Source organism: Triticum aestivum, chromosome 1A (genome assembly GCF_018294505.1).
Source record: "Triticum aestivum cultivar Chinese Spring chromosome 1A, IWGSC CS RefSeq v2.1, whole genome shotgun sequence".
Classification (NCBI taxonomy): domain Eukaryota; kingdom Viridiplantae; phylum Streptophyta; class Magnoliopsida; order Poales; family Poaceae; genus Triticum; species Triticum aestivum.
In genome coordinates, this window is record NC_057794.1 from 48350560 (window position 1) to 48373441 (window position 22882).

A 22882-nucleotide genomic window follows, 5' to 3' on the forward strand; every position below is an offset into this window, starting at 1 on the left:
GCGTACTACTAATGTATAGACCAACATTATTGAGTGAATGAATCAATCAACAAGTTCAGCAAGAGAAAGCAAAACTTACGATCTTGTCATCTGCCGTGTGCAATGGCCAACTTGCGTCCAGCTGACGAACCACGTTACAAAACTTGGTGACAATGGTCTGAAAAGCGTACCAGCGATACGATAACGACCTCACGTTGTGTGCTTGAATGATGTACATGTCGTAGGGCGCAATGTGCTTTCTTGCGTGAAACGATTCGTGCACTTGCTGCCAGAAGGTCCCCCTCTGCTCCTGCCTACGAAATCCGCGGATACAACCAACCACGCATCGCACAACAACTCATCATCCATGGTCGAGTAGCTCGCCATCCTTCGTACTCTACAAAACTACATACCGTTCGAAAATAAGCTCAATGGCATTTGACCGAACACCTGCCGGACGTGGTGTCCGACATGGAGGTCGTCAACAGGAGGACGGAGTGTATCTGGGTACAAACGGCTCCAGGATGGACAGTGCCGTCGTAAAGGCAAGTAGACGTGTCGGTGCTAGTTGCGAACGTCCGGCAATGCCTCTGCGGCGGCCGGAGAGGTACAACAACGATGGCAGAGGTGGAGGATGCGGATGCAAATCAAGGGGAAAAAGGGGCGGAGTGGAAGGAATGAGACCGGGAGGGGGGATTGAGTGGGACGGGGTGTCAGAATCCTACGTGGCTATTGTCCGGACTCCCGCAACCCCCCTCCCCCCACCCCACCCCACCACCACCACTTCGTCTCCAATTTGCGGGAGAAAACACATCCGAACCATTCAGCGGACCGATACACGTCCCACACTGGATGACTTCCATGGTCTGGACCACATGGTGCGAACGTATGCGGGCGATTTGAGAGTCGGTGTTGTAGATGCCCTGACCAGCAGTATTCAGACTAAAATTTACCTCGGTTTTTGAACTGATATTTTTTACTCCCTTCTTTTCGGTTTATATGGCTCAATTCAAAAATCTTATCAATCAAGGTAGATGATGAATGGTGGAATATTTTTTGTAATTTGCAAAAGCACTCAACTAATGCTCTTGTTTTTCTTAAAAAATTATGTCTACCAATGTATTAATTACAATGCATGCATGCATAAAGTACATGCATTGGTTAATTTTCTCTTAATAGTTGCATGCAATAATTTAATGCATCTTAGAATCTAAACTTGTGATGAAAAACAATCAAACTGAGCCTTATAACATGAAAAAACTAAAATTTTGAGATAAGTCCTATAAATCGAAAAGAAGGGATTACCTAATCTCTCACCCACTAAACCAACACCATTATTAGTAGCCGCAAGTAGCAACACTACTAACTGTAGTTAATTTCCCGAATCATGGATGTGGTGGGCCCTAGCTATCCGAATGAAGTTCCATGAGACGTGCAAAAAAGGCAGCATGCATCATTTGAGGGGAGTAGATACAGAGCTAGCCATATGTGCCTAGCTTGACTGATCCACAATCACGGGACAGTCAGGTTTTGTCTCAAAGCAAAGCAGCACGAAAGTTTAACGGCTTTCGCATACACGACCAAGTCCCAAGTTAGAAACTGTATTTGGTAGGAAGCCGGGGAAATTACGATGATTTTAACCCCATTTGAAATTATTTTTGAACACCAACCACGTTCGAAATTTGAACGACATATTTTCTTTAGAGGAAAAGGGCTCCCACCCCGGCTCCATTTGAACGGCATCTCACACCTTAGGTCGGCCTCACACTACCCCATATTGTCACCGTTTCAGAACTACACTTGTCGTGCCGACGACTGCAAGGTAGCAACATGTCAGTGAGTCGACCCTGTACACCGATGTTAGCGCAATGGCACCGACATTGTGAGCTCGGGGCCATTGAATATGGCTCCAATCCCAAAGGCTAGCATGTGGTTCAACTTTTGTTTTGTTTTGCCAAGAACATGATAACATGATATGGTTCAAGTTTTGGTAATGGTTCATTGGATTCATCATCATCAATTTGCCGCCAAGATTCGGTAGAGACGAGTCGATCGGCCTGGTTTGTTTTCACACCAGAGCCTGATGGCAGTTGTTGCGAAAAATCAAACACACCTAAACTTTTCTAAGATGATTAGTTGAAAAATAATGCGTGCATTGCATGAATCCGGTGCATAAGGGCGCGTTAGGCTGTCGCTTTGCAACTCGTGACATTTTCTAATCTCCGATGGGGAACACAACGAAAGGCGATCAGTTATATAATCAGTCCGTGTAAGTGTCTCCTTGACTATGATTACAGTGCTTGACCTGTAGTTAATGTGTGTCAGGTCATTGAAAAATTAACTATCAATTTCTTAGGGCGCAGCCTGTTATAATTAAGTATCCACATGGCTAATGGCTAAGATAACAAAGAGACAAACCTCAGGTTGATATCACTCCACATGCATATCTGTACTTGACCTTCTGCCCATCTTTCATAGATAGATATATCTTGCCCTTTGGCATTTTTATTTTTGCAGGGTGCCCTTTGGCAATTGTTAATTTCTTATGTTTAGAGTACAACCAAGGAATATATAACTGAATTCAGCAGGCTGTTATTTGGATTTATCTGTAATATAATTTAGGATCTGGTGAACAGCTAAAGAGAATTATTTGATGTGTACCTGTAGAAAAACTTATGATATAAGAATTAGACTTTAATTAGCAAAGTCTCAGCCAGCACAACACGCAAGCATGTGGGAGCCAAAGTATGAACAAGAAAGAGAGATATACACAGTGGCGAACTGGAGATGAGTTGGCGTAACGTCGAAATATCATCCGCCAAATAATTCCCTGCCACCAAGGCATATTATGATAGTAGGTTTTTGTTTTGTGCACTAGCAGTTTAGGGCTGCCCATATTTTAGGTTTTGTTTTCTCTTTATAGGGGGGTGGATGCACAGTACCGTAGTGGTTACAGTGTCCTTGCACACAATTATCAGCTAACCACCTATTTTACTATAATCTACTCATATGAGTACATAGTACATCACATAATTTAAGGTTAGGATGTTTATATAATTATATTGTACTGTTTGTGTGATGCAGAATTTAACTTTGAAACTACTGTCGGCACTATTTTGTTAGTCGATGCAGGCACCAAATGCCAGGTTGTGCATATTTCTGGTAGTTCGGAAAAGATAAACACTCAAGCGCTTTGGGAGGTGCTTAAGAAACTTAGCTGGATTGGATGTAGTACAATGCCACTTCAATTGGGTTAATACCCTCAACTAAAATAAGAGAGCTTATTATTTCCTTTTTATTGGAAAACATGTAGGGTCTCTTTAGTAAATATTTTTTTAGAGGATTATATTTCTTAGATTTCTTTATATGGAGCTTATTTGGTTTGTATGACTGGAAAACCTAGAGTTTTGCTATGATATATTTTACCTAAAATTTCAAAGAAAATTTCCCATTGAATACAACATCACAGTTTTGTTTCGGTGACAACTATAACATGCACATCAGTAAAAGAAAACTATAACACGCACACTTTTAGTAAAATTCAAGGGGATTTTGACTATTTTCTGTGGTGCAATCAAACTGCATATTTTACACATATTATGTTTTCCGATCCTGTAAAACCCATCATGCCAACGACATTCAACTTCAGTTTCTTTTTCTAGTTCTATGTTTTCAGTCCCACAAATCAAAGATGCATGCATTATTTTTCATAAATTTTATCTATTAAAAAAAATAAGCAAGCCCTCATTTCCGAGTTTAGGATCAGGGACTGCCAATTTGACAATTGACTGATTTCCTGTTCAGCATCATCAAACTTTTGCACCATACAAACAACGAAACGTGACACTATCAACTTGAATGATTTTTAATATGGTATCAATCAAAATGCTGCACCATACAAACAACGAAACGTGACACTATCAACTTGAATGATTTTTAATATGGTATCAATCAAAATGCTGCACCATACAAACATCAACACATGTCACTATTAAATAAAAACCCATTTGACATGATTACAAAACCTCAATCATGACCTTGCTTGTTATGCTTTACATGGTCTAGAGCTTGTAAAACAAGTGTAATGGACTGTTTGTTTACTCTAGATAAACAGCACCAAAAACAATGAAAATTCAGTGTACCTAATTATCACATTTCACCACAAACTATTCAGATAACAAGCGAGTTTGCATTTATCATATTATTAAAACATACACTCTCTAAAGCCAAATTCGGATTTTGGTGATCGATGGACTCGACTCTTGCAGGAACTAACAACTAACAAAAAGATAAAAACAATTATAAAAGAAGAGAAGTAAAATAAAACCGTAATTCAACTACAAGAAAAAAACCATCCATGCCAAAGTCTATTATCCAAAATAAATAAATAAACAGGGACCAAAACTACCAACTAGAATATCCATTAGCTCCCCTAAAAAAAAGAATGCCCAATAGCCAAAACACAGAAATGAAAGAAATATATGGAAACCAATAGGCACATAAAGAGAAGAAATGAGAGTAAAAAAAATGTTGACTGAAGCTGAAAATAAAACATTTCAACTGAAAAATAGCAATTCTGTAGAAGTATTTGCACCGACATTTCAGATCACTTGCCGCTAGTTATGGAAAATAAATTAGCAATTCCGTGGGAGTATTTGCACCAGTATTTGGAATCTCTTGCGGATAGTTTATCCCCATCCAGCCGAACAGCCGATCCTATCAACATTAAAGTGCATCCAAGAACACCCAAAACACCCAAGCACCCAATCCCAAAACATAAAGAGCACCAAGTGGAGATACCACTCCCACTCCAATCCCTTCCCTCTTCTGTATCCAAGCTGTCCAACCCCAAAGAGGGAGAGAGAGAGCATCCCAACAGGCACCAAGCAAGTGCACACGGACCATCCCTCACTCTCCCTCCCCTCACCACCCCAGCAGCTACCTCTCAGCTCCCCGCTGTGCCCTCCTGTCAGTCCTACCACCTCCAGGCTCCAGCCAGCCAGCTACAATTCCCAGCTCCTCGCCCTCCAACCCCGCTCCACCACCTCCCACATGATGCCATCCCCGCAGATATACCCGCAGCAATGCAGCTGTCCTCTCACGCCAACCTGACACACCCTCCCATCCTTCCCGTTAGTTAGTTGCCGCTCGCCACCGCACCGCACCGCAAGGGCACTCGCCCGCCCTGCCCGCCCTCCTCACCTTGCTTCCGCAGAAAGATCCATTTGGTTGGACTGGCGGTGGTTCCCCTGCAGACTGCCTGCAGCGGTAAAGCCGCGCCCTTTTGTGTGTGCGCTTGCCTTGCCGCCGCGGCATCCGTCCCGCCCCGCTCCGTGGATAACTAGTGATAGATCTGGGAGGCGCAGATCTGACTGACCGGCCGGTGTTCGTCCTCCTTCCTGTCGGTGAGTGTTTGTTGGCCAAGAATTTGTTGGGGCCATGGGGAAGAAGGGCAAGTGGCTGGGCGCCGTCAAGAAGGTGTTCAGCCCTGAGTCCAAGGAGAAGAAGGAGGAGGTAATAATTAATTTGTGGCGGTGGCTCTTGCTTCGGGTTCTCCTCTCTACTAATTTATTTATGGAGTTCTTGTGCTGGATTTACTTAGATTTTACTGTTAGCTGCTGTGAGCTTGCTGTGGGTCTGATCAGGATTTGGCTGTTTCCTCCATGAATTAATTGCAAACAGTTCAGCTTATTGGTTCCTCTAGGGGATTTTTTTAGGCAACAGAATCTTGAAATTGGCATATTGTTTTGCTCACGCCAGCAATTAATTGCAGAGATTTCTTACTAGTACTAGTTTTGATAGCCTGTCTATTCATGGTGATGGTTTCAGTTGGGCTGTCATGTTTGGACAACATCTTTTCATTTCTTACTTGCCATTCAGTAATAACTGTAATAAATAGGGGATACCATCTTTCCACCTACAATTGGATTGTCCAGTAGTTAATTTCACATATCTGTGATAAAACTAGTATTGTCTTTGCGATTGTGTTATCATAGTACTGTAATTTGAACTGAATTGTGATGACAACCCAAGCTTTGCCTTTCAAATGTACAGAAACTGAGGAAGAAGTTGGCTGCAAGAGACCCCAGTCCACCAGATCTAACACCTTCCACTTCCTTGGAAGTCAATGTTTCGATGCCGCCGCCGCTGCCGCCTCCCGCCGTTCCATCCCCGCACCAAACTGAGGAGGTTCAGGTCCGTGATGTTGAGCTGGAGCAGGAGCAGGAGCAGAGCAAGCATGTGACCGTGGAGGCAGCCCCTGATGCTCCTGCGCAGACATCGTCGGCATTGCCACCTGGTGTATCGAGGGAAGAGCTAGCAGCAATCAAGATCCAGACCGCCTTCAGGGGATACCTGGTAATTTGACATCAGCTCTTGAATTAGCAATTTCATGCCATTTGGAATGTTTTGTGAGCTCATTGTGACAGTTGGGATACTTAAATGGCTGGTTTCATTCTAACTATGTCATGAAATTTATAAAAATTAAAGATTAAACGTGCTTGCATGCAGTCTTTTATTTTCTGATGGCCGCTGATCCGGTCTTTGCATTTTTTCAACTTTGGAAGAAAAACTCTTGTATTGTTTATGGATTATGTCGCTGTACGAACATGCCTGAACACGCAAGCAAATCCCCATGGTGGCCTTCCTCAAAACTTTCTCTTATCCTCTTCTGAGGTTTAGGTATTATCAGCTCAACAACTTGGTCAGTTGCTTTTAATTTGAATTGAGGCCTCTTGGTGAAATTTCTTAGCTACTTACAGTTCCTCTGTTCTGTTCACAAATTTTGCATGGTAAATCAACTTTTATGGTTCAACAAGCCAGTATTCTTGCCTACCAGAATCCTCTGTTCTTTTTTCGACAAACCAATCCTCTCTTACTCCTTAAAAGCACTCATCGCCCCTTATGATTTACTCACTAATGTTCATTTACTCTGTATATGCTGTTGAAGAGGGCCTACAAAAAAAATCTTGCCAAATATCACAGAATAATCCATGCACATCTGTCAGTTGGTGGCAGCCACCTTTCATTATTCATTTGATTTTTTAATCATTTTTTGATGTTGATGGCATTGCTTTGTGGTATAGCCTTGATACAAAGGTAGCATGTCTTGAACTTGACTTTGTAGTTCCATTCCAAAAACATGATACCATATCCTGTGAAATTTTTATTTACTGAATAAGATTATGCTTTTCTTCCGCTATACATACTCCTTTTTCTCCAAACCAGGATTGCTATACATATTCTGAGAGTCAATGTAATAATGCAGGCAAGGAGGGCACTACGAGCCTTGAGGGGCCTTGTTAGATTGAAGTCATTGGTCGAGGGTAATTCGGTTAAGCGTCAAGCTGCAAGTACTCTGCGCTGTATGCAGACTCTCGCACGGGTGCAGTCACAGATACGTTCAAGAAGGCTGAAGATGTCTGAGGAGAACCAAGCCCTCCAGCGCCAGCTCCTGCTGAAACAAGAATTGGACAGTTTGAGGGTAGGCAAACCATCTCAAAACCTTCATCAGTAAAAATATTGTGTGCGCCACTGTTGTCCACTCAACTCGCTAGGCATCTACTAGTTTTTGTTATTGCACGAAAGAATTTTGCTTGATGAGTACTCCAATTTCCAGAAGTATCGCTTTCTCTTTTGCTCCAAATCTCGCAGTCGTGGGCAATTACATCTTTTAAGTGAGAGCATTAAGCATACTCTATTTTTTGAATGAATACCAGATGGGGGAGCACTGGGACGACACCACTCAATCCAAGGAGAAGATCGAAGCAAGTCTAATAAGCAGGCAAGAGGCTGCAATAAGAAGAGAGAGAGCGCTCGCATACGCGTTTTCCCATCAGGTAGGCCTTCCCGATTCTTAAAAATAGATGCCAATCTTCGTTTCATCTCATTCGACTATGTCATTCTTAAAATGCTTGAAAATTTGCACTATGCAGTGGAAGAGCAGTTCAAGGTCCTCCAACCCAATGTTTGTAGACCCAAACAACCCACACTGGGGCTGGAGCTGGCTGGAGCGCTGGATGGCAGCAAAGCCTTCTGAGGCCGGCCGCACTGGAACCGGCAAGGAAAGCAACATTGACCAGGGATCAGTGAAGAGCACGAGTTTGAACCTTGGAGAGGGCGAGATCACTAAAGCCTTCAACCGTAGGGGCTCCAAGCCAGACAAGTCGTCACCGACGACTCCAAAGCTGATCCGCCCAGCCTCCCGGCTGTCCCCTTCCACACCCACTGCCAAAGTGACACCAATAGTTGTGAAGAAGAAACCTGCTACACCGAAGAACGGGATTTCACAGGTGGATGACGATGCAAGGAGCGTGCTCAGTGTGCAGTCCGAGCGACCAAGGCGGCACAGCATAGCCACCTCAACAGTGCGGGATGACGAGAGCCTCGCAAGCTCTCCATCAGTCCCAAGCTACATGGCTGCCACAAAATCTGCTAGGGCCAAGTCCCGCCTCCAGGGGTCGCCACTGATCGATAGTGCAGAGACGACACCAGAGAAAGGAGGCTCTATTAGCGTTGGGTCAGCCAAGAAGAGGCTGTCTTTCCCAGCTGGAGGGGTGCCCCCCTCGCCAATGAGGCGGCATTCTGGCCCTCCGAAGGTGGAGAGTGTGGTGAAGGACATCGCTGTGACACCGCAGCCAGAGGCCCTGGCGATCAGCGGTTGAGACAAACAAGCAACTCATACAAGTGGAGACGGGACTATGGATTATGCAGATACACATATTTCACCCATGAAAAAAAGGTCAAAGTTCTTCGAATTGTTGCATTTTGTTTTCATCCAATTATTATTGTGACTACATTGTCGGCTTCATTAGGGAAGACTCTCGGTGTCGTCTGTCGGTCCATTCCATTTGTTGCTTGTGTAAAACCATATGGGGTTTGCTCTTTGTATGTACACAGGTCTTCTATTTATGCGAGCAATATATTTCTTCCATGCCTTTACGATGGTCCCAAATTCCCAATGAACTTGTTAATGTCAATGTAGCACTCTGCCCCAATAAGTACCCTATTTTTAATGTCTACACAAAAGCATATCAAATTAGTGGTTTTGTTCACTGGGTTACGCATGTACAAAAAAAAACGATGGTTGGTGGTGGCCATGCTCTCACCATGGTTGGTGTCGGCCATGGTAGCGACCTCTAATCATGTTGCCTTTCTTATTACGGCAATTGCCCAGCATCCAGTTGAAATTTTTTTATCTTATATTATTCAGAAGTGCATTTCAAAGTGTCGAAGACATTCTCCCTTATCTTTTCTTTTTTGCTGAGGAAAAAAGATGAGGGAGAATGTCTTCGACGCTTCCAAATGCACTTTTGAAATAATATGATATTCTTGCTTATCTATGTGGAAATACACTGTAATTATGCAAACTTTCCTGCAAAATTCTGTTCATTGGGGCCTGCACAAAAGTATGAAAAGGTTGTCCAGTAAGAACCATTTTTGCCTTAATTTTGTTCTCTGCAGATGAACCCGAAACTGGTGTCAGAATGACAATACTACCATTGAGCTCGGTTAATTAGTAAATACAGTCAAGGTTCAAGCCAAAACATGGCATGTTTCACACCTTATCAGGTCCATGACAGTAACAGCCAAGACATCCAAGCACAGTTCCATCACTAATCATGGCAATTGATCAAGCATTCATGGTCGAAGCACATTGCACAATCTATTAAGCATTAGTTTAGTTCATGCTAAACGAGCCCCAACATGGAAGTAGATAACTGAAATCTTCCAGGGGATGATCGGGTGTCTTAACTCCTTCCATTCACGTCTATGTTCACAAGCTTCAACTAACAAGTAAAACTATTATACCTTCTCGCCAGTGCTCGATCATCACACGCGCTTCAGCGTCTTCAGGAGGGTTGACGCGGCGGGCCCAAATCCCCTTCTGGTTGATCGGCAGTTGCTTGCAGAGAATGGACTGTAGAAAATATACCTTCTCTCCAACAAGCCAAGCTGGATTTGAGTTTGAGGCTGAAGATCTGCAAACTCTTTCTTCGGCACATAGGATGGAATCAACCTCGTGATAAACTGCGCGCTCAGCACCGACCTCCATATCGGTATGAACTGGTCCCTTGAGTACCAGAGGTCCTCTCCTCTGCGTGGTTTCCTTCTCACAGCCTGTTAAACACATAAATGATGGGAGATATCAGTGTTGATAACACAGTGCATATTTCGACGTGCATAAGCATTACTATGTAAGAACAATCAAATGAAAAACAGAGTCTTAGTCGAGTTTTTTGATCTCGACAGGTCGTTGCCAATGCAAGAAAATTAAACACCCCCAGGCCAGATTTGTCTTTTGACTCTTCTGATTGATTCAGACTGAAAGGGTATAAGAAGAGGATATGTCTCTTACCCAAAAATATTGACCACACCAACCAGACAGATCATTTGTCTTTCAGAGAAAACAAAACAAGTCCATCTCAGCTCTAGACATTAAAGGACTCCTGAATTTGTACATGTTGGCTCTAACATATGAGACTATATAATGAAGTAAGAGATTTGAGCAAGGCCTTTTCAAGATCTTCCTTGGTGGCAAAACAATGCTGCGAGCCTATCATGAAATTCATTTCCCTACCATCAGGATCAACGTAAAGGGTGCCATAAAATTGTCTCACAACATCTTCATTCCAAACCCAAGATGAGTTGTTACTAGCCAGACCTTTGAGACCAAGATCCTCATACTTAGTGGACAAGTCAAAAGGACATGTTTCAGCATCAGCTATATCTGACCACTCCACAAATCTGTGCTCAAAAACTTTCTTTTCACGATAGATCTGATCATATAGATCTTTTTGCCTCGTGTCCCAAAAATTGCAGTCGCAAGAGATAGATCTAGCAGCAACATATGGGTTACATTGCTTCTGCTTCTTAATTTCAGGATATCTCGACTGATCCAATGTCTTCTTCTGCTGCTGCTTTCCCCTGGCCATGGCTCTATTGCCTGTAAGTGTGAAAACAAATCCAACACTAAGTATCTAATAATAAGCTTAATTTACAAGGGAACTGGAATGCCAGCTGATTAAGTTTTCTCATAGTTTTAAAATAAGGTAACTCCGCCTATGTCTTCTAGGCATAGCCGGTCCCAAGCCCGGGTAAAGGAGGAGGGTTGTGATAGGCTTGGCGAGCCAACGTAAAAACTAGCCAGTCCCATAGGTATGAAACCCATTTGAGCGAGAATAGTACTAGGATGGGTGACCTCCTAGGAAGTCCTCGTGAAAGGGTTTCATATCTAAGGGTTGTGATAGGCTTGGCGAGCCAACGTAAAAACTAGCCAGTCTTTTGGGTATGAAACCCATTTGGGCGAGAGTAGTACTAGGATGGGTGACCTCCTGGGAAGTCCTCGTGAAAGGGTTTCATATCTAGCCTACCCCAACTTGTTTGGGATAAAAGGCTTCGTAAGTAAGTAAGTAAGTAGTATAGTTTTAAAATAAGGTAAAGTTACTCACTAGGGGGCATAACTTTGCAGCTATTAAACAGTAATTGTCCTTATGAATTCTGAATTTATTTATGTACAGGGCAATTTATATATATACATCATCAAATCAAATATCTAAATTATGTGTACAGAATGAGGTGCAGGGCAATTGTGAGCATTGGATGGTAGAGCGTTGGCAAAACAAGTCGTCTCATGAAAGAAAGCGGACGCCCATTATGCAGTTCAAAAATTGCAAATGGCAAGAAGTACCAAAACAGGACATCGATGTAATAGATTGTGGCCTGCAAGCGTAAGCTAGTGGAAACTGTTGGTTAGTCATTCTTGGGGAAAGAATTTCCAATCATCACTTCACTGACAAGAAGGTCAATTTCCAATCACGAACAAATGCAGGCCGGTAAACCCTCGTCTTCAGAAGGAGATTTGAGCCCTCTAAACATAAAACATGGCCCTGAGCCCCTGATTGCATGGAGAAATACGGAGAAGGAGGCAGAGATGTACCAACCAGAGAGGGCGATGGCAAAGGTTTGAAGCCGCAGCCTTCGTACTAGCAGCAGCCAGCAGCTAGGGTTTGAAGCCGGAGACCGACCAGAGTCCCGCGCGGGCGAGTCGGGCTACGAGGAAGGCGCGGCGCAGAATTCCACCGGCGAAGCTCCGGCCGCACCGGGGGCGGTGGTTCACGGCGGCACGTGGCTCAGACTCGAAGACGAGGTCGCGGCGCTCTCGCCATCGTACTATCGTAGTGGAGTGCGGAGTGTGGACTGAGCTTGCCGAGCCAGTTTTTCTTTCACTTGCTGATGAAATGGAGCAGTAGATAAAATAGTAAACTCGAAAAAATGCTAGGAAAATTAAAACAAAATCCGAATTTATTTTTGTAATATACATAATCAACTCATATGAAGTTTCATGAAGAAACCACATCCGTGGTAGTTTGGGCAAAAATGACAAAATCAAAGCTATATTAAAAAAACACTGTTTGATAAATACAGTTCTAATTTTTCGCTACAAGAACACCACGGACATCAATACATCACAAAACTTCACACCTAAGTAGAATGGTCGACTAAGTTTCGTAACGTGAAATTTCAGATTTTCTTTTTTAAAAAACATTAATTTTTATGAATTTACTATTCGTGTTGGTGCGCGTGAAACAATGTTCATCTTTGTATATTCGCTTTTTTACAATCTAACATATATAGCTTAAAAACGTCTTATATTTGTCGGGACGGAGGGAGTACAAGTCTGGTCTTTAAACTTTTTTTAAAACACTATTATACAATTAGAGTTGCTCACATACACTCATCATACAAACATGCATACACACATCTTATCCCTATGAACACCTGTGAGATATACCTTGAGGATATCTTATACTCCTCCTACTAAACGAACATTGCCGGATCAAAATAAATTTAGAAAAATACGAGCACATGTGTCAAGCCGACTGGTTTCATCATAAATAGCCTAACTATTTGAGCTACGCTCAGTTCACGTTTGGTCCTTAAATTTATGGACGCAACTTTTTTAAAATCACAAAAGACATCTTGAACTCGGATCCTTAAACCATTCGCATTCGTCCGAACAAAGCAGCCCTCATGCAATTTGCCATTCGACACGGTACTCCATCAATCTGTGGACTAGTCCCAACGTCAATTTTTCCACAAAATAAAGGCTAACTAGGATGGCTTTGCAGGCGTTCGGACTATTGCCACGTATGCACCGGACACTCCGAACCCACCCAAAAAACAACCCCACGTGAAGCAGTTGCCATGCATTCATGCCACTAATGGTCGATCAGAACGTCAGCGCCACATTCATGCCGATCCAGAGCAGAGGTGGCCTCTCACTGATATTAGTATTAAAGCGGCGTGCCAGCACGATCTACACCACACCACCTCGCTCCTGCTTCTCCTCACCATACCACCTCCGCCATGACCGTGAGCTCTAGCAAGTTGTGGGCTAGCCTCACGATAGAGCAAAAAGCACGAGATAGCCACTCTTGCGGTCGTGTTGAGTATGTGTTTTGTATTGCACATGTATTAGAGTTGTGACCCACCTTCTAGTCTTGTATAGTTAAGGTAGAAGCATTTCCTTGTAATATATATACGTGCACCAGCACTCCATCAATACAACGATTATTGTATTGCAAACTTTCCCGTCTACATGGTATCATCTTGAAGGTCCTGACCTAGGGCAAGCCGCCGCCGCCGCCGCGCCACACCTCCTCGCGCGCCGCCGCCGCCATCGCCGCGCAGCACCTCCCCGTGCGCGCCGCCGCCGCCACTCTCCACCGCCGCCGCCGCGCAGCGCTTCCTCGCGCGCGCCGCCGCCGCCGCTCCCCATCGTCGCCGCCGCCGCTGCGCCGCACCTCCGTCGTCGCGCCGCACCTCCGCGCGCGCGCCGCCGCTGCCGCTCCCCACCGCCGCCGCCGCATCCTCCTCTGACGCCGCCGCCGCCCCGTGCCGCCGCGCCGCTTCCGTTCCCACTCGTTGCGCTGACCTACTACCGCCGCCGCGCGCCCCCTGTCGTGCCGCTGCCGCTGCCGCCCCGTCGCGCCGCAACCCTAAGCCGATGCACTGTCGCCGCCGCCCCCTTCCTCTTCCCGCCGCCTCTAACGCCTTCCATGGACTCTTCAGGTTACTTCACCATCTGCGGTGGAACCGCTTCCCCGGCCGCGCCAATCCAGTCGCGTCCTTCCTCGCAGCACTCGCAAGGAAGTAGGGCTGACGCAACCGGCGTGGCGGCGGTCGCCGCCGCCTGCAGCAGCCGCAGGCCCAGGACGCCGGGGGGGGGGGGGTGCCGCACTATCAGCAGGCTTTCCCCGCTGGCCACCAGGCGTTCATCGGCGTGCCCTTCCAGCCGACTGGCGCTGGCTGTGGCGCCCTCCCCGCGATGTCGCCCCTCGATGGTTATGGCCCGCCCGTCCTGGCACCGCCCTACGGGGGCCTTCCATCGCCGCCGGTACCTGTGTCATGGGACCCCATCCTTCTCGCCGCCCAGAACTCCGCACCGTTGCCGAGTAGCTCTGTCGGTGGAGGCGACTGGTACATGGACTCAGGTGCTACCGCGCACATGACAGCTCATCCCGGTAACCTAACCTCCTCCACTCCCGTTCACACACCCACTCGTATCACCGTCGGCAACGGCTCCTCCTTACCTGTTACTCATATCAGTAGCAATAGCTTTCCCTCCACTTCCACACCCATCACTATGTCTAATGTTCTTGTTTCACCTGATTTAGTCACAAACCTAGTTTCCGTTTGTCGTCTTACTCGTGAGAACCCACTTATTGTTGAATTTGACGCTGTCGGCTTTTCTGTGAAAGACGCCCGTATCTGGATGGTCCTTCACCGATGTGACAGTCCCGATGAGCTCTACCCCATGCACGCCGACGCCTCCACCTCCACACCTGTTGCTCTCGCCGCCGGCGTTGACCTTTGGCACGCTCGCTTGGGTCACCCCAACCACACCGTCTTACGTCAAATCCTTAGGAGTTTCTCCTTCTCATGTGATAAGCTCGTCGAGCACTCCTGTGAGGCTTGTCGCTTAGGCAAGCACGTTCGTCTTCCCTTTAGTGCGTCTTCTTCAGTTTCCACTTTTCCGTTTCAATTATTTCATAGTGATGTTTGGAGATCTCCTGTTGCGAGTAACACGGGCTATCTATACTACTTGGTGATTTTAGATGATTACTTTCATTATGTGTGGACGTTTCCCCTTCGTCGTAAATCCGATGCTTTATCCACACTCACCGCCTTTTATTCCTATGTCACCACCCAGTTCGGTCGCCCCATACTCACACTCTAAACTGATAACGGAAAAGAGTTTGACAACGTCGCTCTTCGCACACTTCTCGCCTCTCATGGCACCATCTTTCGTTTGACTTGCCCCTACACTTCCCAGCAGAATGGTCGCGCTGAGTGCATTCTCCGCACTCTTAATGACTGTGTTCGCACGTTACTCTTTCACTCTAACGTGCCCGCTCGGTTTTGGCCCGATGCCCTCGCTACCGCCACTCTCTTAGTTAACATTCGTCTGTGTCGCCCTCGGTGGAACTACGCCCCTCACCACCTTCTCTTCGGCACACCACCGTCCTATGATGGTCTCCACATCTTCGGGTGTCTCTGTTATCCTAGCACCGCGTCCACCACGCCACACAAGCTCGCACCACGATCCGTCCCATGCGTCTTCCTTGGCTACCCTCCTAATACCAAAGGTTACCGGTGCTATGATCCTGTCACTCATCGTGTGTACACCTTGAGGCATGTGTACTTTGTCGAGACGGTGTTCCCTTTTTTTCAGGTTCCTCCGGCTTCGGCGCAGGCCCCCGCGCCCCCTTCGTGGAGCGATGCGCGGCGGCGCCCCCGGCACGACGCCCTATGCCGCCACCACCTGGCTTCGTGACTCCCTTCCCCGAGGTCGAGTCTGCCCGGGCCCCCGGGTCCCCGTCTCCCTCATACGAGGTTGAGCCCGGCACCCCGCCCGCCACGCCTGCGAGTGGCTCAACGTCAACCTCGCCCGTCACCTCTTCCGCCGTCGTGACCCCGCTGCTGCCGCCGTGGCCCCGGCCTCTGCCGCAGCCGCGGCCTCTGCTTCCGCCGCCGCCGCGGCCCCTGCCGCCGCACCGGGTGCCCCCACCACCGCAGCCCCCGCCGCCGCACCGGGTGCCCCCACCACCGTGGCCCCTGCCGCCACGGCACCCGCCGGCCCTACTGCCCCGTCACTTGGCGTCACTACCCGTGCTCGAGCAGGAGTGCTTCGGCCCAGTACGCGCTACTCCGCTGACGACTATGTGTGCACCGCCTCGACATCGACGCCATCACCCGTCCCCACCTCCACTCCTGCTGCCCTTTGGGATCCCCACTGGCTAGCTGCGATACAGGAGGAGTTCGACGCCTTACAGCGCAACCGCACGTGGAAGCTTGTTCCGCGACCCCCTCGTGCAAACATCATCTCTGGCAAGTGGTGTTTCGCCACAAGACTCGCCCAGACGGTTCTCTCGAGCGTTACAAGGCTCGATGGTTGGTTCGTGGTTTTATGCAGCGCGCGAGCATGGACTTCACCGACACTTTCGCCTCGGTTGTAAAACCGGGCACGATCCGCACCATCCTTCAGCTGGCCGTCTCGCGCGCCTAGCCTGTTCATCAGTTGGACGTTTCCAACGCCTTCTTGCACAGTCATCTCGCCGAGCAGGTGTTCTATGAGAAGCCTACTGGTTTCGTCGACGCCGAGCACCCCGACTTCGTGTGCTTGCTCTCCCGCTCCCTGTACGGGTTGAAGCAGGCACCTCGGGCTTGGTACCAGCGTATCACAGCCTTCATGCAGTCTCTGGGCTTTCGGTCCACTCGCTCCGATGCCTCACTCTTTGTGTATCATTGATACGTCTCCAACGTATCTATAATTTTTGATTGCCCCATGCTATATTATCTACTGTTTTGGACTATATTGGGCTTTATTTTCCACTTTTATATTATTTTTGGGACTAACCTATTAACCGGAGGCCCAACCCAGAATTGCTATTTTTTTGCCTATTTCAGTGTTTTGAAGAAACGGAATATCAAACAGAGTCCAAACGGAATAAAACCTTCGGGAACGTGATTTTCTCACCGAACGTGATCCAGGAGACTTGGACCCTACTCCAAGGAGTCAAAGAGGAGGTCACGAGGATGGGGGGCGCGCCCCTTGCCTCGTGGGTCCCTCGGTGCTCCACCGACGTACTCCTTCCTCCTATATATACCTACGTACCCCCAAACGATCAGAAGAGGAGCCAAAAACCTAATTCCACCGCCGCAACTTTCTGTATCCATGAGATCCCATCTTGGGGCCTGTTCCGGAGCTCCGTCGGAAGAGGGCCGTCATCACGGAGGGCTGCTACATCATCCTAGCCTCTCTGATGAAGTGTGAGTAGTTTACCTCAGACCTTCGGGTCCATAGTTAGTAGCTAGATGGCTTCTTCTCTCTCTTTGAATCTCAATACAAAGTTCTCTCCCTCTCTTGTGGAGATCTATTCGATGTAATCTTCTTTTTGCGGTGTGTTTGTTGAGACCGATGAATTGTGGGTTTATGATCAAGTCTATCTATGAATAATATTTGAATCTTCTCTGAATTTTTTTATGTATGATTGGTTATCTTTGCAAGTCTCTTTGAATTATCCGTTTGGTTTGGTCAACTAGATTGGTAGTTCTTGCCATGGGGAGAAGTGCTTAGCTTTGGGTTCGATCTTGCGGTGTCCTTTCCCAGTGACAGAAGGGGCAGCAAGGCACGTATTGTATCGTTGCCATCGAGGATAACAAGATGGGGTTTATTTCATATTGCATGAATTTATCTCTCTACATCATGTCATCTTGCTTAAGGCGTTACTCTGTTTTTAACTTAATACTCTAGATGCATGTTGGATAGCGGTCGATGAGTGGAGTAATAGTAGTAGATGCAGAATCGTTTCGGTCTACTTGTCACGGACGTGATGCCTATATACATGATCATGCCTAGATATTCTCATAACTATGCTCAATTCTGTCAATTGCTCAACAGTAATTTGTTCACCCACCGTAGAATACTTATGCTCTTGAGAGAAGCCACTAGTGAAACCTATGGCCCCCGGGTCTATTCTCATCATATCAATCTCCATCACTTTAATCTTGCTTTGTTTTTACTTTGCCTTTACTTTTTATTTTGCATCTTTATACCAAAAATATTATATCTATCAGTTCTCACTCTCGTAAGTGACCGTGAAGGGATTGGCAACCCCTAATCGCCTTGGTTGCGAGTAGCTATCATTTTGTGCAGGTACGAGGGACTTGAGCGTGGCCTCCTACTGGATTGATACCTTGGTTCTCAAAAGCTGAGGAAAATACTTACGCTACTCTGTTGCATCATCCCTTCCTCTTCGGGGAAAACCAACGCAAGCTTAAGACGTAGCAAGAAGGATTTCTGGCGCCGTTACCGGGGAGTCTACGCAAAAAGTCAATGTACCAAGTACCCATCACAATCCCTATCTCTCGCATTACATTATTTGCCATTTGCCTCTCGTTTTCCTCTCCCCCACTTCACCCTTGCCGTTTTATTCACCCCCCTCTCTCTCTATCCTCCTCTCTATTTGCCTCTTTTGCCTGCTTGCTTTTTGTTTGCTTGTGTGTTAGATTGCTTGTTTGTCGCGATGGCTTAAGATACTACCAAATTGTGTGACTTCACCAATACCAATAATAATGATTTCCTTAGCACTCTGATTGCTCCTCTTACCGATGCTGAATCTTGTGAAATTAATACTGCTTTGTTGAATCTTGTTATGAAAGATCAATTCGCCGGCCTTCCTAGTGAAGATGCCGCTACTCATCTGAATAGCTTCGTTGATTTATGTGATATGCAAAAGAAAAAAGATGTCAATAATGATGTCGTTAAATTGAAGCTATTTCCTTTTTGGCTTAGAGATCGTGCTAAAGCTTGGTTTTCGTCTTTGCCTAAAAATAGTATTGATTCATGGAACAAGTGCAAAGATGCTTTTATCTCTAAGTATTTCTCTCCCGCTAAGATCATCTCTCTTAGAAATGATATTATGAACTTTAAACAACTTGATCATGAACATGTTGCACAAGCTTGGGAGAGAATGAAATTAATGATACCTAATTGCCCTACTCATGGTTTGAATTTGTGGATGATTATACAAAAAATTTATGCCGGATTGAATTTTGCTTCTAGAAATCTTTTAGATTCGGCCGCGGGAGGCGCTTTTATGGAAATCACTTTAAGAGATGCTACTAAACTCCTAGATAATATTATGGTTAATTATTCTCAATGGAATACTAAAAGATCTTCTAATAAAAAAGTGCATGCGATAAAAGAAATCAATGTTTTGAGTGGAAAGATGGATGAACTTATGAAATTATTTGCTACTAAGAGTGTTTCTTCTGATCCTAATGATATGCCTTTGTCCACTTTGATTGAGAATAACAATGAATCTATGGATGTGAATTTTGTTGGTAGGAATAATTTTGGTAACAACGCTTATAGAGGGAATTTTAATCCTAGGCCATATCCTAGTAATCCTTCTAATAATTATGGGAATTCCTACAATAACTCCTATGGAAATTATAATAAGATGCCCTCTAAATTTGAGAATAGTGTTAAAAGAGTTTATGAATTCACAAAAGAATTTTAATGCTTTGCTTGAAGAGAAATTGCTTAAAGTTGATGATTTGGCTAGGAACGTTGATAGAATTTCTCTTGAGATTGATTCTTTAAAGATTAGATCTATTCCTCCTAAGCATGATATTAATGAGTCTCTCAAAGCCATGCGAATTTCCATTGATGAGTGCAAGGAAAGAACCGCTAGGATGCGTGCTTCCAAAGATGCCTTTATTAAAGCGTGTTCCTCCAATTCCTATGAAAATCAAGATGAAGATCTAAAAGTTATTGATGTGTCCCCTATTAAATCTTTGTTTTGCAATATGAATCTTGATGAAACTAAATATGATCTTCCTTTACCTAGAAAGCTTTCTAAAAATTCGGAGTATTTAGATCTTAATGATGAAATTGATGAAAGTGGGATTGAAAGAAATAAAAATCTAGATGTTGCTAAACCCACTATATTGGATTTCAAGGAATTTAATTATGAAAGTTGCTCTTTAATTTATTGTATTTCCTTGTTGCAATCCATGCTAAATTCTCCACATGCTTATAGTCAAAATAAAGCCTTCACCGAACATATTGTTGATGCCTTGATGCAATCTTATGAAGAAAAACTTGAGTTGAAAGTTTCTATCCCTAGAAAACTCTATGATGAGTGGGAACCAACTATTAAAATTAAAATTAAAGATCATGAGTTTTATGCTTTGTGTGATTTGGGTGCTAGTGTCTCTACTATTCCCAAGACTTTGTGTGATTTGCTAGATTTCCGTAATTTTGATGATTGCTCTCTAAACTTGCATCTTGCGGATTCCACTATTAAGAAACCTATGGGAAGGATTAATGATGTTCTTATTGTTGCAAATAGGAATTATGTGCCCGTAGATTTCATTGTTCTTGATATAGATTGCAATCCTTCTTGCCCTATTATTCTTGATAGACCTTTCCTTAGAACGGTTGGTGCGATTATTGATATGAAGGAAGGGAATATTATATTTCAATTTCCATTAAAAAAGGGCACGGAACACTTTTCAAGAAATAAAATAAAATTGCCATATGAAACTATTATGAGAGCCACTTATGGATTGCCTACCAAAGATGGCAATACCTAGATCTATCCTCGCTTTTATGCCTAGTTAGGGGCGTTAAACGATAGCGCTTGTTGGGAGGCAACCCAATTTTATTTTTATTCCTTGCTTTTTCCTCCTGCTTAGTAATAAATAAATTATTTAGCCTCTGTTTTGGTTGTGTTTTTTGTGTTTAATTAGTGTTTGTGCCAAGTAGAACCGTTGGGAAGACTTGGGGAAAATCTTGTTGAACTTGCTGTAAAAAACAGAAACTTTAGCGCTCACGAAAACTGCTGTCATTTTTATTTGAAGAGTGCTATTTAGTTAATTATTTTTGCATATGATTAATAGATAAATTCCTCAGGTCCAGAAAGTTATTTTAGAATTTTTGGGGTTCCATATCTTGCGCTAGCTACATATTACTACAGACTGTTCTGTTTTTGACAGATTCTGTTTTTCGTGTGTTGTTTGCTTATTTTGATGAATCTATGGTCAGTAAAATAGTTTTTAATCCATAGAGAAGTTGGAATACAGTAGGTTTAACACCAATATAAATAAAAAATGAGTTCATTACAGTACCTTGAAGTGGTCTTTTGTTTTCTTTCGCTAACGGAGCTCACGAGTTTTCTATTTTGAGTTTTGTGTTGTGAAGTTTTTAAGTTTTGGGTGAATTCTTTTGATGGATTATGGAACAAGGAGTGGCAAGAGCCTAAGCTTGGGGATTCCCATGGCACCCCCAAGATAATCCAAGGACCCCAAGAAGTCAAAGCTTGGGGATGCCTCGGAAGGCATCCCCTCTTTCGTCCACTTCCATCGGTAATTTACTTGGAGCTATATTTTTATTCACCAACATGATATGTGTTTTGCTTGGAGCGTCTTGTATTATTTGTGTCTTAGTATGCCACAATCATCCTTGCTGTACACACCTTTTGAGAGAGCCATACATGAATTAAAATTTGATAGAATACTCTATGTGCTTCACTTATATCTTTTGAGCTAAGTAGTTTTGCTCTATGTGCTTCACTTATATCTTTTGAGCTAAGTAGTTTTGCTCTATGTGCTTCATTTATATCTTTTGAGTGTTATAATTTTGCTCTATGTGCTTCACTTATATCTTTTGAGTGTTATAATTTTGCTCTATGTGCTTCACTTAGATCTTTTAGAGCACGGTGGTGGATTTGTTTTAAAGAAACTATCGATCTCTCATGGTTCACTTAAATTATTTTTGAGAGTCTCTTAATAGCATGGTAATTTGCTTAATAATAATATGCTTGGTATTCAAGATTTGTGAAACTTTCTTTTGAGTGTGTTGAATACTAAGAAAAGATTGAAGCATGATAATTGTTTTGAGATATGGAGGTGATAATATTAAAGTCATGCTAGTTGAGTAGTTGTGAATTTAAAGAATACTTGTGTTAAAGCTTGTGATTCCTGTAGCATGCACGTATGGTGAACCGTTATGTGATGAAGTCGGAGCATGATTTATTTATTGATTGTCTTCCTTATAAGTGGCGGTCGGGGACGAGCGATGGTCTTTTCCTACCAATCTATCCCCCTAGGAGCATGCGCATAATACTTTGCTTTGATAACTTCTAGATTTTTGCAATAAGTATATGAGTTCTTTATGACTAATGTTGAGTCCATGGATATACGCACTCTCACCCTTCCACCTTTGCTAGCCTCTCTAATACCGCGCACCTTTCGCCGGTATCATACACCTACCATATACCTTCCTCAAAACAGCCACCATACCTACCTATTATGGCATTTCCATAGCCATTCCAAGATATATTGCCATGCAACTTTCCACCGTTCCGTTTATCATGACACACTCCATCATTGTCATATTGCATATCCCGGTACACCGCCGGAGGCATTCATATAGAGTCATATTTTGTTCTAAGTATCGAGTTATTGTTGAGTTGTAAGAAAAATAAAAGTGTGATGATCATCATTATTAGAGAATTGTCCCAAGTGAGGAAAGAATGATGGAGACTATGATTCCCCCATAAGTCGGGATGAGACTCCGGGCGAAAAATAAATAAAAGAGGCCAGAGAAGCCCAAATAAAAAGAGAAAGAAAAGAAGCCATAAAAAAGAGAGAAAAGGCCCAAAATAAATAAATAAATAAATAAATAAAAATGAGAGAAAAATAGAGAAGGGACAATGTTACTATCCTCTTACCACACTTGTGCCTCAAAGTAGCACCATGATCTTCATAGTAGAGAGTCTCTCATGTTATCACTTTCATATACTAGTGGGAATTTTACATTATAGAACTT

General features: G+C 44.3%; 2 protein-coding genes across 5 annotated transcripts; one reads left to right on the forward strand and one right to left on the reverse strand.

Moving 5' to 3' along the window:
* The first annotated feature begins 4848 nt into the window (after positions 1–4848).
* LOC123188962 (protein IQ-DOMAIN 2) lies at positions 4849–8919 on the forward strand. The gene is made up of 5 exons (XM_044601259.1): positions 4849–5493; positions 6034–6336; positions 7247–7462; positions 7698–7817; positions 7914–8919. The coding sequence occupies exons 1-5, from the start codon at positions 5419–5421 to the stop codon at positions 8640–8642; spliced, it is 1443 nt and encodes a 480-aa protein (XP_044457194.1). The 5' UTR covers positions 4849–5418; the 3' UTR covers positions 8643–8919.
* Positions 8920–9559: 640 nt separating this feature from the next.
* LOC123188967 (uncharacterized) lies at positions 9560–12199 on the reverse strand. 4 transcript variants are annotated; one of them, XR_006495472.1, is made up of 3 exons: positions 11922–12199; positions 10838–10924; positions 9560–10098 (listed from the first exon to the last, which is right to left on the reverse strand). XR_006495472.1 is itself a non-coding variant. In XM_044601263.1 (3 exons), exons 2-3 carry the CDS (start codon positions 10911–10913, stop codon positions 9764–9766), a joined length of 606 nt encoding a protein of 201 aa, XP_044457198.1. In that variant the 5' UTR covers positions 10914–10924; positions 11922–12199; the 3' UTR covers positions 9560–9763. The 4 variants fall into 4 exon arrangements, 2 of the variants coding, with proteins under 2 accessions (XP_044457198.1, XP_044457206.1); XR_006495471.1 differs by having other exon boundaries at positions 10337–10924; XM_044601263.1 differs by having other exon boundaries at positions 10643–10924.
* Between the last annotated feature and the right edge of the window lie 10683 nt (positions 12200–22882).

Bases quoted from the DNA above. Each gene is read 5' to 3' on its own strand.
- LOC123188962 (XM_044601259.1), top strand. From the start codon at position 5,419: ATGGGGAAGAAGGGCAAGTGGCTGGGCGCCGTCAAGAAGGTGTTCAGC. The intron at 6,337-7,246 runs GTAATTTGACAT...GTAATAATGCAG, and splicing joins CCGCCTTCAGGGGATACCTG to GCAAGGAGGGCACTACGAGC. The intron at 7,463-7,697 runs GTAGGCAAACCA...AATGAATACCAG, and splicing joins AAGAATTGGACAGTTTGAGG to ATGGGGGAGCACTGGGACGA.
- LOC123188967 (XM_044601263.1), bottom strand. From the start codon at position 10,913: ATGGCCAGGGGAAAGCAGCAGCAGAAGAAGACATTGGATCAGTCGAGA. The intron at 10,099-10,642 runs GTCTGGCTAGTA...TGTGTTTAACAG, and splicing joins TGAGGATCTTGGTCTCAAAG to GCTGTGAGAAGGAAACCACG.